Genomic DNA, 15,321 nt, shown 5'->3' on the forward strand with positions numbered 1-15,321 from the left:
GTTGCTCCAAATAACTTGTTAGGTAAATAGGAGCACTGGAGCTCAACTTAAAACCAATTTTTCCAACAGAAAGATTTTTTCTTAAGTGACTGAATTAGAACTTATAGACTGATTAATTACATTATAACCAGTGCGTGTAATCTAAATTTAGTCATAAAAAAACACTGAAATCTTTCAATTCTTTATTTTGAAATAATGAGTAAAGCAGAAATAAAAAAACAACAACAACTGATAACTGGCAAAAACATGAGCAAATTAATTATCCTTTAAAGTGAAAGTAGCCAGGACTAGAAAAGTCTGTAGGGAATAAATCTTCTTATTGCAACACAGTTACTTTTATCATCTGAAATTTGATTTCTAGGTAGAAAGCTGACCAAAAGCGAATGAATTTTATAATGAATTTTATAGATCAGAACAAGAACAGTGGCTTTGTCATAGTGGCTTTCAGACTCTTTTAAGGAAAGTGAAAAGACCTTTTGTGTCCGTGTCTTAAGGGAAACAGAGAAATGTATTAGATACATGGAATCTGGGACAAACACGATAACACTTACAGATTTGAAACTGTCTGAGAAGAAATCAAGGATGTGAATTGGTATTACCGTTATTTTTCTCAAACTTACATTCAGCAAGCCTTAATCATTTGATTGAAAGTTTTTATGCCTGCTTTTATCCTATTAAGTCTTTCAATCATCTCGCTCCCCACAAACTAAATGCAGGGGATCCTTTCTTTCCATAATCCTTTATCTTGTCCTTCGCTTTATGGTCTTAACTGCTAGATTTGCTCCTCATGTCTGAATATTTGGGGAAGTGGTAGCATATACAGTATAAGGAAGCCTGCTGTAAGACTCAACCCCAGTAGAGAAACTTGGGGAAATACCAAAAAATCAGGGAGTCTATTGAAGTTCATTATGATGATCAAGAGTTCATGGTTGCCTGCTTCTTACCATCTGTTCTTTTGACCAAACTTTCTCAGGCCTTCCCCTGGCCCCTGTCACAGGCCCCTGAATCCTCGCTTGGTCTCCAGACTGAGCAAGTACCAAAATGCCAAACATGCCTCCTTTTCAGCTTGTCCTAAGAACGAGCTGACATGGCGAGACACGCTTCCTGTCAACCCCCAACGATCCTGCCTCCTTGCTTGTCCAACTTCTTAAAAATTTCTGCTAGGGCTTTCCTGATGGTCCAGTGGTTAAGAATCCGCCTACCAATGCAGGGGACACAGGTTCGATCCCTGGGTCTGGGGAGATCCCACATGCTGTGCCACGACTACTGAGCCCATGAGCTCTAACTACTGAAGCCCACATACCCTAGAGTTCTTGCTCCAGAAGAGACAGCACCTCAATGATAAGCCCACACACCACAACTAAAGAATAGCCCCCCTTGCCACAACTAGAGAAAAGCCCACGCAGCAACGAAGACCCAGTACAGTGAAAAATCAATCTTAAAAAAAAAAAGGCTTCTGCTAAGATCTGCTTATCTCTTCCCCATAAAAGAAAAGCTTTTTCTATTTGATTTTCAGACTCCTGTATACATTTCTGAGATTAAACTCTTCTCCCTAATGAAATAGTCTTTTTGAAGAAAGCTTCTTCCTATCTACGTACAGATTTGACAACTAGCGATCTTCCTACCATGCATTTCTAAGATGTTAGAACTCAGATGGTTTTTTGTGTCGAAAGCTATGTGTTGACAGAGTGTATTAGATTCCTTGTATATGAAATAGCCAGGACAGGCAGATCTATTGACACAGAAAGGAAACTAGTGGTTGCAAGGGGTGGGGAGGAGTGGGGAGTGACTATCAATGGGCGCAGGGTTTCTTGGAGGGCTGATGGAAAGATCCCAAACTTAGATTCTGGTGACAGTTACACAACTCTGTGAAACCAGAGAGCACTGAATTGCATACTTCGGGTGAATTTTATGGTACTTGAGCTCTATCTCAATAAAGATCTTTTTAAAAATGTATTCCAATGATAGACTGAAACAGAAAATGAAAGTGAGACATATCTTGAACTTTAAATTAGTTAAATTATAAAGTCTTTCTTTCACTTGATAAAATAACACACACTGTAGCCCAAATTTAGTGCATAATTCAATATCTATTTCCAAAAATGCCTCTTAGCTCAATGAAGTGAGAATTTGTACATCTTAATAAAAATTTTCAAATAATACAGCAGGCAAGGTAAAAAGCAGCAAAACTGATGTAAAGATTAAAATATGAAATGAAAAAAAATTAACTGGCTATATCACTGACAGTGGAATATTCTCAGAGCTAAGTATGGAGACTGATCTCTGATTCATTTTTTTTTAATTGAAAAAGAAGCTTTTTATTCTTTCTTGGCCTGTCTTTTAGCAAGTCACCTATACATACACACACATATGTGCTTGCTAAGATGCTTCAGTTGTGTCCAACTCTGTGCAACTCTATGGATTGTAGCCTACCAGGCCCCTCTGTCCATGGGATTCTCCAGGCAAGAATACTGGAGTGGGTGGCCATCCCCTCCTCCAGGGGATCTTCTCCATTCAGGGACTGAACTTGTGTCTCTTATGTTCCCTGTATTGGCAGGTGAGTCCTTTACCACTAGTGCCACCTGGGAAGCCCATATATATATGTGTGTGTGTGTGTGTGTGTGTATACGTATTTTTTTTAAAGCAGCATTTTGGATCGAGAGTTCTATTCTTGGCACTGAAGAGAGGATCAGAAGTTAATGAAATAACACATGCAAAGGAAATCCTGAGAAGAGAGCCCAAACCTTAGGGAGGGCTTGCTCCCTGGTACTTTTTCTGTAATTTAGAATACTTCACTGTGGATGGGGTGATACATGCAGGTTTCAATCTCTGTTTCCCCTGAAGCACATTGGAGAGGCTGGTTAACATCACAGACTGTGGAGCCCAAATGCCTAGGTTAGAACCCCAGCTCCACCACACTTTCCCTGAGTAACTTGGGAAAGGAACTTAACCTTTTGGTACCTCAGGTCTCCTATGGGGATAATAACAGTCCCTCATCCATAGGATTGTCATGAGGCTTAAATGGGTTGACCTTTGCCAAGAGGTTAGCATAATGCGGAGCATGTCGTAAGTGCCTGACGAGTGTTTATTTAAAAAGTACAATTTGAGGCGCCTCCCACCCTCCAGAGGTGGTAATTAACATTTGAAAGATGAATCAGAGCCTCACTCTGGAGGTTGCCCTTAGATATCAGCTATCTTTATCTCACCGGAGAAGCTATTAATTATTATGATTGATGTCAGATAAGACATTTCATTGGTGAAATGATAAGGTGTGTGGAGGACAGGTACTCCTACCCTGGCATTAGCGGAGAAACAAGACCAACAGTCACCAGAAATTGGAGAAGTTTAGGATTCTGAACAATCCTGTGTGCTTATGAGCATTTAGATTGAGTTGTGGGTAAAGAATCCGCCTGCAATGCAGGAAACACGGGAGACAAGGGTTTGATCCCTGGGTCAGTAAGATCCCCTAGAGGACGAAATGGCAACTCAGTCCAGTATTTTTGTCTGAAAAATCCCATGGACAGAGGACACTGGAGGGCCACAGTCCATGGGGTTACAAAGAGTGGGACACAGCTGAGTAACTAAGCACTCACGCATGCCTGACTCGGACTAGAATGGTCACTGAATCCTGTCTTTGAAGAGTGTCTCATTCCTCTGAATGCATCTTTCTTGCAAGGTGTTCTCTGGGTGCCTAAAAGCACCGACTGCAGAGACCTGATGGAGAAGACAGATCAGCTTACATAACCATGTTTTTGTCTGCTTGTGTCTCTCCGGGCACGGATTCAGTCTGTGACTTATTTTCTTTCTGATTCTCCCCGTTCGCACAGCCAACAAGGAGGAGGCCTGTAGTTCTGTCCTGAGTTTAATGTTGGGAGGCCACTGACGTCTTCCAAAAATAACCAAACATGATTAATTACCATATGGGCTTAGAGCTATGTTTTCAAGGGGCTCCATAAAAATGCCAGTAGAAGTGTAACATTTTTCTTTCTCAAGGAGTTTATAATCCAAACATGGTACCAAGATAAACACAAAGTTAAAAGGCAAAGGAAGCCCTAAACAGAGAACATCTTCTTGCATCCATTTCGCAATATTTGTTGAGCATATGGTGTGTACCATGGACTGTGCTGAGGGCTCTGGGGAGCATAAAGATGGATCAGTCAGGATTCTGAGATGAAAAGAGCTGATCCTGACACTGATTTAAAACAAGTGTAAAGTACCTCAGTTTATAAGCACTGACGGGCTTACCTATGGCCAGTAGTAAGTCTTCAAAATGCCCAGACAATTCTCCTTTTATGCTGTCCTCAATGTCCTTCTGGCTGATGTTTCTGTATTCATCAAATGCTGAAAAGCAGCATCGCAAAAAAATTGAAAGCATCCCAGTTGACATCTGAATATATTTTAGCTTCTGATTTGATATGCAGCAAATCATGTTATTGAGTAGCAAGCACAAACACTTCTTTAAACCATCAAAAACTCAGCACAGAAGTTTTTGTTTTTAATTTCTTTTTAAAAATATCGACAATAAAACTTGAACTTCATAGGCCATTTTCTTCAATGATTAATCTCTCTCCTTTCTTCCCTCCCGGTTCCAGGCTGTAAGCATTTAAAATAGCCTGAAAGGTTAAATGATAAACAATTTCTGTAGCAGCGTGGGCTAACTTTTAAAAGATAACAGCACCTGAGAAACAAGAATGTGGTCATGAGTCAAATATATTTTAAATCTGCTCCTGAAATCTTAATTGTGAAGATTTCTTTGTGCTGAATAAATCACTCCCCAAGGCAGCAGAGCCTATTTCATACTTACTGGAAGGCATTGAAAGTTCTTGGTCAATATTTCCCAAAAGTAAAACCTGTACATACATCACCCAGCATGGAGGGATACTTTATAAGCCAAGTATATTGTTTCCAAGTAAATTTTGAAAACAGAAAATTTGGAGATCTATTTATTTATTTTTCAAATAAAGACACTAACAAAGCAACTATATAGTATACTATTACTATTATTTTATAAAAAGGATGAAATATCAATGTCCAAGTCTCCTCATTTTCCCATGAACTCGGCGTAAGCATAGTCATACACTGTAGTGGTTCTCCATACCAGCACAGGGAAGATACAGTTAGATGTCCACAGGAAGTGGAGTTCTGGATTTCTGAGTGTTGTTGCTTCCAGAATGACTCAGGGAGATGCATGAGTGAAGGGGTGGGTACTTAACAGTTCCATGGAACTGTTGGTCTGAGAAAAACAGCTTCCCCACCCCACCCACTTACCCTCATATCAGAAAAAGTTGAATGATAATCCGTATTTATGCATTAACAGAGATCACCCGTAATGCCTGGTTTTCCTGGAAAGGGGCTAACTAGGCAAGAAAGGGGCTGCTGCTGCTAAGTCGCTTCAGTCGTGTCCGACTCTGTGTGACCCCATAGACGGCAGCCCACCAGGCTCCCCCGTCCCTGGGATTCTCCAGGCAAGAACACTGGAGTGGGTTGCCATTTCCTTCTCCAATGCATAAAAGTGAAAAATGAAAGTGAAGTTGCTCAGTCGTGTCTGACTCTTAGCGACCACGAGTACTGCAGCCTACCAGGCTCTTCTGTCCATGGGATTTTCCAGGCAGGAGTACTAGAGTGGGTTGCCATTGCCTTCTATGAAGAAAGGGGCTGGAAGCCATGATTTAGGCTCTGCCATCAGCAGGAACACTCCTCTCTGCTTTTAGTCCAGAGGGCGGCTCCTCTTTCCTTCCTGCCAACCCCACCCTGTCTATTATCTGTCACACACTCATTTTACATGCTAGTAAGGTAATGCTCAAAATCCTCCAAGCTAGGCTTCAATGGTACATCAGCTGAGAACTTCCAGATGTACAAGCTGATTTAGAAAAGGCAGAGGAACCAGAGATCAAATTGCCAACATCTGCTGGATCATAGAAAAAGCAAGGTAATTCCAAAAATACATCTACTTCATTGACGACACTAAAGTCTTTGACTGTGTGGATCACAACAAAGTGGAAAATTCTGAAAGAGATGGGAATACCAGACCACCTTACCTGCCTCCTGAGAAATGTGTATGCAGGTCAAGAAGCAACAGTTAGAACTGGACACGGAAAAATGGACTGGTTCCAAATTGGGAAAGGAGTATGTCAAGGCTTTATAGTGTCACCTTGCTTATTTAACTTATACGCAGAGTACATCATGAAAAATGCTGGACTGGATGAAGCACAAGCCAGAATCAAGATTGCCGGGAGAAATATCAATAACCTCAGATATGCAGATGACACCATCCTTATGGCAGAAAGCGAAGAGGAACTAAAGAGCCTCTTGATGAAGATGAAAGAGGAGAAGGAAAAAGCTGGCTTAAAACTTAACATTCAAAAACTGAAGATCTTGGCATCCGGTCCCATCACTTCAGGGCAAATAGATGGGGAAACAATGGAAACAGTAACAGACTTTATTTTCTTGGGATCCAAAATCATTGCAGATGGTGACTGCAGCCATGAAATTAAGACTTTGTTCCTTGGAAGAAAAGCTATGACAAACCAAGATAGCATATTAAAAAGCAGAGACATCACTTTGCTAACAAATGTCCATCTAGCCAAAGCTATGGTTTTTCCAGTAGTCATGTATGGATGTGAGAGTTGGACAATAAAAAGGCTGAGCACTGAAAAAATTGATGCTTTAGAACTGTGGGGTTGGAGAAGACTCTTGAGAGTCCCTTGGACTGTAAGGAGATCAAACCAGTCAATCCTAAAGGAAATCAGTCCTGAATATTCATTAGAAGGACTGATGCTGAAGCCGAAGCTCCAATAATTTGGCCACTTGATGCAAAGAATCGATTCATTGGAAAATACCCTGATGTTGGGCAAGATTGAAGGCAGGAAGAGAGGGGTACAACAGAGGATGAGATGGCTGGATGGCATCACCGACCCAACAGACATGAGTTTGAGCAAGCTCTAGGAGATGGTGAAGGACATGGAAGTCTGGCATGCTGCAGTCCAAAGAGTTGCAAAGAGTTGGACACAACTGAGTGACTGAACAACAACAACAACAGCACTAGGGGGTAAAGAATCTGCCTGCAATGCAGGCGACACAGGAAATGTGGCTTTGATCCCTGGATCAGGAAGATCCCTTGGAGGAGGAAATGGCAACCCACTCCAGTATTCTTGCCTAGAAAATCCCATGGACAGAGGAGCCTGGCGGGCTACAGTCCATGGGGTTGCAAAGAGTTGGAAACGACTGAGGGACTAAACACACACAGGTAATCTACTCAGCTCTGAGGGTAAAACGCAAGTAGTGTTGATTCTCCCTTGAGTTGTAGCACAGCTTCCCCAGCTTCCCCATGTATATTAAACCCTGAAGTACTTGCAAAAACAACACAACGCAGAGAAAAAAAAAAAAAAAGACTGTAACGTGAGTGCATACTCAGTTTCAATTGAGGAAAGCTCCTTAGACACAGGATGTCGGTGAAGGCATCTTCATCCGTGCCCCATCTCTTTTCACCGGCAGTATAGAGAATCTGGTGGACAAGAGAGAAGACGTAAATGCTAGTACGGACCCAATACTGTCTCTTTTTGAGGAGGTGGGATGAGAAGAGGGGTAAGTTTATTTTATAGGTCATCGAGGTCTTCGATAAGCTGTGTCTCTCACTTCTAGCAGAAAAATCTGACAGTAAGTGCCAGGAGCCAGGGGAATAATAACCAGCACTGGGGAAGGCAGAAAGATGGAGCTAAGGTATTGCTGGGCTTCGGGCTTCTCCTTCAGACAGAAAAGAAGAGAGCGTGGCCCCAGCTGATGCCAGAGATATAAGAAGGCAGTCAGGAGGGAGGAGTGTTCAAGGAGATGTTTTCTTTGCTCTGTTACTGACCTGAGCATCCTTTTTGGCCAGCTGCTCATCCACTTTTAGACTCTCATCTCTTCTGCCCTATCAGAGAAGATAAAAATGAAGGCAATCTTTCTAAAGATAAATATTCCATCATTTGGCATTCGAACCCACGGGGCCTCTTAGAGCTGTTTCTTCCAGTGAGGACCACACGGCCCAAAGGAAATGAGCACTCAGCTCTCTTTCTGGCCCTGCCGCTGACTAGCTGTGAAATCTGCAGCAAATCCCTACAGTCTTCTGAGCACGAGTTTCCTTCTCTGGAAACTCAAGGTCTTCAGGGAATCATAAGACAAGCCACATCTTGGGAGAAAATGTATGCAAACACATATCTGATACAGGACTTGTAACTAAAATACATAGAAGCTCTTAAAACTTGACAAAAAGAGGACAAACAAACCAATTAAAATTGGGCAAAGTATCTGAATAGATATCAGATACACAGATGGCGAGAAAGTGCATGAAAAGATGCTCAATAACATCTTTCTCTCTGTCTGTTGTGTCCAACTCTTTGTGACCCCATGGACTATAGCCCACCAGACTCCTCTGTCTGTGGGATTTCCCAGGCAAGAATACTGGAGTGGGTTGCCATTTCCTTCTTCGGGGGATCTTTCCGACCCAGGGATCGAACACAGAATTCTTTACCACTGAGCCACCTGGGAAGCCCACAGTGAAACAGCACTCAGTGATGAAAAAAAAAGGGAAATGAGTTATCAAGCCATGAAATGATGCCGTCTGAAAAGCCTACATACTGTATTATTTCAACTATAGGACTGTCTGGAAAAGGCAAAACTATAGAGATAAAAAGATCACTGGTTACCAGAGGTTCAGAGGGGGAAAGAGAGGGATGAATGGCTGAAGCACAGAATATTTTTAGGGCAGTAAACTCTTCCATATGATTCTGTGATGGTGGACACAAGACATTAAATATTTGTCCAAACCCATAGAATGTATAATGCAAAGAGTGCATCCTAACGTAAAGTACAGACTTTAGTTAATAATGTGTCAGTTCATTCATTCATCACATAATCATCATCTAATTCATTTATCATTTAATTCATTCATCAACTATAACCAATGTACCATGCTAACGCAAGATGTGTGCGAGGAGGAGGTGCATGTGGGAGGTTTCTGTAGTTTCTGCTGCGTTTTTCTGGAAATCTAAAACTGCTCTGAAAATAAAGTCTATTAAAATAAACCCAAAACTCAAAGATTCCCCACTAACTCTACTGTTGAAGGCTCTGTGGCTAAGTGTGTGTGCTTGCACATAAAGAATTCAGGACATCATAGAAGATGGAAGATGGAGAAGGAAAGAGAATTGCCTGAATTATTTTGCAAATTACTGGTGAATGAAACTTTTGGCTATAATACTTTAAAAAATGCATTTGTTCTAAACTAGTGGTTACCAATGGGGAAAGGGAAGGGAGCAGGGGCATTATAGGGGTTGGGGAATAACAGATATAAATTATTAGGTATAAAATAAGCTATAAGGATACACTGCACAACACAGGGAATAAAGTCAATATTTTATGATAACTATAAATGGAGTTCAGTTCAGTTCAGTTCAGCTGCTCGGTGGTGTCCGACTCTTTGCGACCCCATGGACTACAGCATGCCAGGCCTCCCTGTCCATCACCAACTCCCGGAGCTTGCTCAAACTCATGTCCATCGAGTCGGTGATGCCATCCAATCATCTCACCCTCAGTCGTCCCCTTCTCCTCCTGCCTTCAATCTTTCCCAGCATCGGGGTCTTTTCCAATGAGTCAGTTCTTCGCATCAGGTGAACAAAGTATTGGAGTTTCGGCTTCAGCATCAGTCCTTCCAATGAATATTCAGGACTGATTTCCTTTGGATGGACTGGTTGGATCTCCTTGCAGTCCACAGGACTCTCAAGAGTCTTCTCCAACACCACAGTTCAAAAGCATCAATTTAGCAATTATGCTTCAGTATAAATAAATATTAAACAAAATTAAAAAAAAATATTTATGCCTATTTGCAAATATTAGGTCTTTGTATGCCTGCCTGACTTTTGCAGGATTTCTTTTCTCTGTTGCTTCCAGTGCTGCTGCTACTCTGCTCCAACTAGCCTTCTCTGGTTTGCTGCTTTCTTGTTCTCCTTTCATCATTCATTCTGTTCCAATAATAAAAGTGTTGATGATCATTGGCATTAATTCCAGTAAGCCGCCACTACCACGTTATCAATGACTTTCTCTGTTGTTATTCATACTCTTTCTCTCTCTGTATCTTCACAGCACCCTCTGTGGTTGGTAATACTATTATTTTAATTGTACAGATGTGAAATGAAGGCTTTAAGGCTTGAGTTAAAGTAACTTGTCTAAGTACATAGAGCTGGTAGGCAGCAGAGAAGTAGGAGAGTCCAGGCCCGATTCTGAAACCCTGTCCGGGAGCCCTGCTCTTCACTGCCTCCTGTGGGCGTGTGTGCTCACCACACATACAAGTAGATGTACATTTATGAATACTGGCCTGTGGGATTGTATGTTTGCAGCGATGTCTCATCAACTTGGATTTATAGGTTCAAATTTCAAAAGGCTTTTGCCATTGAAAACAACTGAAACTATAATTAGGATAAACTGTTTCATAGTGGCATAATGGTAAGTGTTGCCTCGACCCTCAGGCTGGGACAGTGATTGGGATTTTCCTACACATTAACGGGTGTGTAAATCAGCTGAAAGAGGCTGTTGAGATAGGGCTTAAGTCATTTCCTCTCTAACACACGTGAGTGCGTGCATGCTAAGTTGCTTCAGTTGTGTCCAACTCTTTGGGACCCTATGGGCTACAGCCAGCCAATCTCCTCTGTCCAAGTGATTCTCCAGGCAAGAATACTGGAGTGGGTTGCCATCTCCTCCTCCAGGGGATCTTCCCAAGCCAGGGATCAAACCTGCATCTCCTATGCCTCCTGCATTGGCAGGTGGGTTCTTTACCACTAGCACCACCTGGGAAGCCCCTCTTACACACATCTTTGACTGTATCTCATCCCTGACCTTCAGTTCAGTTCAGTTCAGTCGCTCAGTCATGTCTCACTCTTTGTGACCCCATGGACTGCAGCTTGCAAGGCTTCCCTGTCCACCATCATCTCCCAGAGCTCATTCAAACGCATGTCCATTGAGTTGGTGATGCCATCCAACCATCTCAGCCTCTGTCATCCCCTTCTCCTCCCACCTTCAATCTTTCCCAGCATCAGAGTCTTTTAACAATGAATCAGTACTTCGGATCAGGTGGCCAAAGTATTGGAGTTTCAGCTTCAGCACCAGCCCTTCCAATGAATATTCAGGACTGATTTCCTTTAGGATGGACTGGTTTGATCTCCTTGCAGTCCAAGGGACTCTCAAGAGTCTTCTCTAACACCACAGTTCGAAAGCATCAGTTCTTCGGTGCTCAACCTTCTTTACTGTTCAACTTTCATGTCCATACATGACTACTTGGAAAAACCGTAGCTTTGACTAGATGGACCTTTGTTAGCAAAGTAATGTCTCTTCTTTATAATATGCTGTGTGGTTTGTCAAAGCTTTTCTTCCAAGGAGCAAGCGTCTTTTAATTTCATGGCTGCAATCACCATCTGCAGTGATTTTGGAGCCCCCAAAAATAAAGTCAGCTACTGTTTCCACTGTTTTCCCATCTATTTGACATGAAGTGATGGGACCAAATGCCTTGATCTTAGTTTTCTGAATGTTGAGCCTTAAGCCAGCTTTTTCACTCTCCTCTTTCACTTTCATCACGAGGCTCTTTAGTTCCTCTTCAGTTTCTGCCAGAATGGTGGTGTCATCTGCATATCTGAGGGTATTGATATTTCTCCCGGCAATCTTGATTCCAGCTTGTGCTTCATCCAGTCCAGCATTTTGCATGATGTACTCCGCATATAAGTTAAATAAGCAGGGTGACAATATACAGCCTTGACGTACTCCTTTCCCTATTTGGAACCAGTCCATTGTTCCATGTCCAGTTCTAACTGTTGCTTCTTGACCTGCATACAGATTTCTCAGGAGGCAGGTCAGGTGGTCTGGTATTCCCATCATTTGAAGAATTTTCCACAGTTTGTTGTAATCCACACAGTCAAAGGCTTTGGCACAGTCAATAAAGCAGAAGTAAATGTTTTTCTGGAACTCTCTTGCTTTATCAATGATCCAGTGGATGCTGGCAATTTGATCTCTGGTTCCTCTGCCTTTTCTAAATCCAGTTTGAATGTCTGGAAGTTCTCGGTTCACGTACTGTTGAAGCCTGAATTGGGGAATTTTGAGCATTGCTTTGCTAGCATGTGAGATGAGTGCAATTGTGCAGTAGTTTGAACATTCTTTGGCATTGCCTTTCTTTGGGACTGCAGTGAAAACTGATCTTTTCCAGGCCTGTGGCCACTGCTGAGTGAGCACAGTACTTTCACAGCATCATCTTTTCAGACTTGAAATAGCTCCACTGGAATTCCATCACCTCCACTAGCTTTGTTCGCAGTGATGCTTCCTAAGGCCCACTTGACTTCACATTCCAGGATGTCTGGCTCTAGGTGAGTGATCACACCATCATGGTTATCTGGGTCATGAAGATCTTTTTTGTATAGTTCTTCTGTGTATTCTTGCCACCTCTTCTTAATATCTTCTGTTTCTGTTAAGTCCATACCATTTCTGTCCTTTATTGTGCCCATCTTGACCTTACCACCTTTTTTATAAAGCCATGAACATCCTAAAAAGAGACAGCAAGGTGTGGCCACATTTTGGTCACATGGTGATGAATGGTTTAGTGGCTCTTCCAAAGAGGGCAAGGATGAAGTTGCAGAAAGTCACTTTTTAAGTCCTGAGACTGATATACCCTTCTCTGAAGGTAATTCTTCTCTATTATGCTTCCTACTTAATTTAAATGCTACCAAAATTTATATATTCTTTGGAGTTCAGAAGTAAATCGCATGTTCTTAAAAATGGAGACACTTACAATGGAAATAAATGATTTTTCTTCCGGATGAACTTGTATGTGTGTTTAGTCGCTCAGTTGTGTCCAACTCTTCACAACCCCATAGACTGTAGCCCGCCAGGCTCCTCTGTCCATGGGATTCTCCAGGCAAGAATACTGGAGTGGGTTGCCATGACCTTCTCCAGGGGATCTTCCCAACTCAGGAATTGAACCTAGGTCTCCCATATTGCAGGCAGATCCTTTACTATCTGAGCCACCAGGGAACCCCAGATGAACTTACAGAATATTTTCTAATGTATTACAAACCCTGATCAAAATACATTTAATCCATATACTGACCAAAACAAGATTTTTTGGCTACTCATTATGTTATACTTTTATGATGGTAGTTAAATATTACGCTGCATGGTGGTGATGCAGATGTAAAATGAACAAATCATCTATTTCATAAGGAAAATTGCAATCTCACTGTCTCAGTTTGGTTGTTTGAAAGCTTCTTAAAAATCATTATTGAGGCAAAACAAATACAATATTGTAAAGTTAAAAAATAGACAAATAAACTAATTAAAAAAATCATTATTGAACATGTATCTTATTGGGGAGTTGAAAAATGAAAAATAAAAACTTACATTTGCCAAAATCAACAGAGCTTTCTGGAAATCACCAGATGTTTCAGAACTAATCTCATCTCCAAGACTCTTCTTGTACACTGAAACCAGATAAGAATGAAACTAAGCCTTGATAAGCTAAAAATATTATTATAAAACAGAAAAGCTTAAATGTCAACATTGGCAAGGAATGAGTACCTGATAAAATAAACCTTGCTGCTGCTTCTTTTCTTAATCTTTTAGTGCTCTTCTGCAATAGATAAATTCTTCTTATAACTATTACTACAGTGTGTGGTGTGATAGTAGCACAAGAACAGGAAAAAAAAAAGCTGCTATTCTGGATCAAATCATGGTTCATTTCATTTGACTGTGGCACTAAGAAATGTATAGTGAGAAAGCTAGGGTGGCCAAGCTATTAGTTTGCTTTCCAATTTCTATTACATCTTTCTTCCATAGGAATAGAAACCTGGCCTTAAGTGAGACATAGTACACACAGCTTAAACACCACATTCTCAGCTCTCCTCTTGGCATGGAATGTAGGCAGACCTTTAGGACACTGCTGGGAAATCTCCTTAATGATGGCTCATGTCCATCTTCGCGCCTCCCTCTGTCCAACTGCCCGGGGTGTAGATTGATTGCTGGAGCTCAGGCAGCCATCTTTGTCTATGAAGAACTATATCTGAGTGATGGCATAAAAACAAGCAGGAAGGGGTCTGGGTTCCTGAAATTTCTGAGGAGTTATCATACCAGTCCTAGAAAATTGCTTATGTCCAGACTTCTATATATGAAAGAAATAAATCTTCATCTTACTTAAGCCATTGTTATTTTTGCTGTATTGAACCTATCTCTAATCTTAATGCATACAGCTAGGTTGTATTATTTGATAGCTCTCAAAAGTAAGAAAGCTACCCTAAAACATACAGTTTTTCCATAACAAATGCCAACTGTGTGTTCACATATTTTAGTACTGACTAGTTGTAGCCCCTTTTACATAGCCTGTGATGTGCAGGGTTCAGTGCATTTAAAACTCTGTTCTGTTCCATCCATGGAGAAGTATTTCTCCTGGAGCCACTCGTACACCTGGATGCAGCTGACACCACGGGGCTATCTGAACTCTACTTGCCTCATTCTCAAGAACCCTACAAATTAGTCATATGAATACTTGTCCTTTTAAATCAGTAAAGGACAACTAGAGAAAGTGATATGAAGACTTCCCCGGTGGTCCAGTGGTTAAGAATCCACCCGCCAATGCAGGGGACGTGGGTTTGATTCATGGTCCAGAAAGATCCTACATGCCGAGGGGCAACTAAGTTGCAGGGTACTGCAACCACTGACCCCACGCTCTAGAACGTATGAGCTGCAACAAGTGAAGTCACCACAATGAGAAGCCCATGCACTGCAACTAGAGAAAGCCCGAGTGTAGCAACAAAGACCTAGAGGAGCCAAAAACAAATTTAAAAAAACAAAATGATTTGAGATCATCTAATCTTAAGAACTGTGTTGAGAGAGAAATTTTTCAGTATGATTTTACTAAGTCTCTTTTAGGAAATCTATAATTTTCCAGAGCAATTCAAGTAAACAAAATCCACTATGAATACAGATTATTTATCTAAGTAATACTAACATTTAGTAGGCATCATTTTCCCTAACACTCATGTTATTGTTACACCTATCCTTCACTCTTAGAAAAAAAATTTTAATTTAAAAATATCAAGCCTAAGGATGATGCTCTGATTTGTTAGAATCTGGAGAAGTATTTTATAATATTAGGGTTATCTAGATGAGTCTCATGCAATCTCCCACACCTCCTTTTTACTCCAGGTATTTTTTGCAGGAAATTAGACTAAAGATATGAAAAAATTTTCAATGAAAGTTGAAAACTACTTTATGCATTTTGGGGCACAGTAGGGTACAGAAAAACAAATACAGTGT

The 15,321-nt window shown here is 41.3% G+C and overlaps 1 protein-coding gene across 1 annotated transcript in view; it reads right to left on the reverse strand.

Annotated features, from left to right (window-relative positions):
• Positions 1 to 15,321, reverse strand: part of ANXA3 (annexin A3) — a 65,127-nt gene that overhangs the window by 11,418 nt on the left and 38,388 nt on the right. Inside the window, exons 7-10 of the mRNA XM_081584191.1 lie at positions 13,411 to 13,490; positions 7,853 to 7,909; positions 7,411 to 7,504; positions 4,246 to 4,341 (exon numbers count right to left, since the gene is read on the reverse strand). Coding sequence (XP_081440317.1) covers positions 4,246 to 4,341; positions 7,411 to 7,504; positions 7,853 to 7,909; positions 13,411 to 13,490 — 327 coding nt within the window. The remainder of the gene's footprint in view (positions 1 to 4,245; positions 4,342 to 7,410; positions 7,505 to 7,852; positions 7,910 to 13,410; positions 13,491 to 15,321) is intronic.

This window comes from Giraffa tippelskirchi, chromosome 1 (genome assembly GCF_054371585.1).
Source record: "Giraffa tippelskirchi isolate mGirTip1 chromosome 1, T2T-mGirTip1v1.2.pri, whole genome shotgun sequence".
Taxonomy (NCBI): domain Eukaryota; kingdom Metazoa; phylum Chordata; class Mammalia; order Artiodactyla; family Giraffidae; genus Giraffa; species Giraffa tippelskirchi.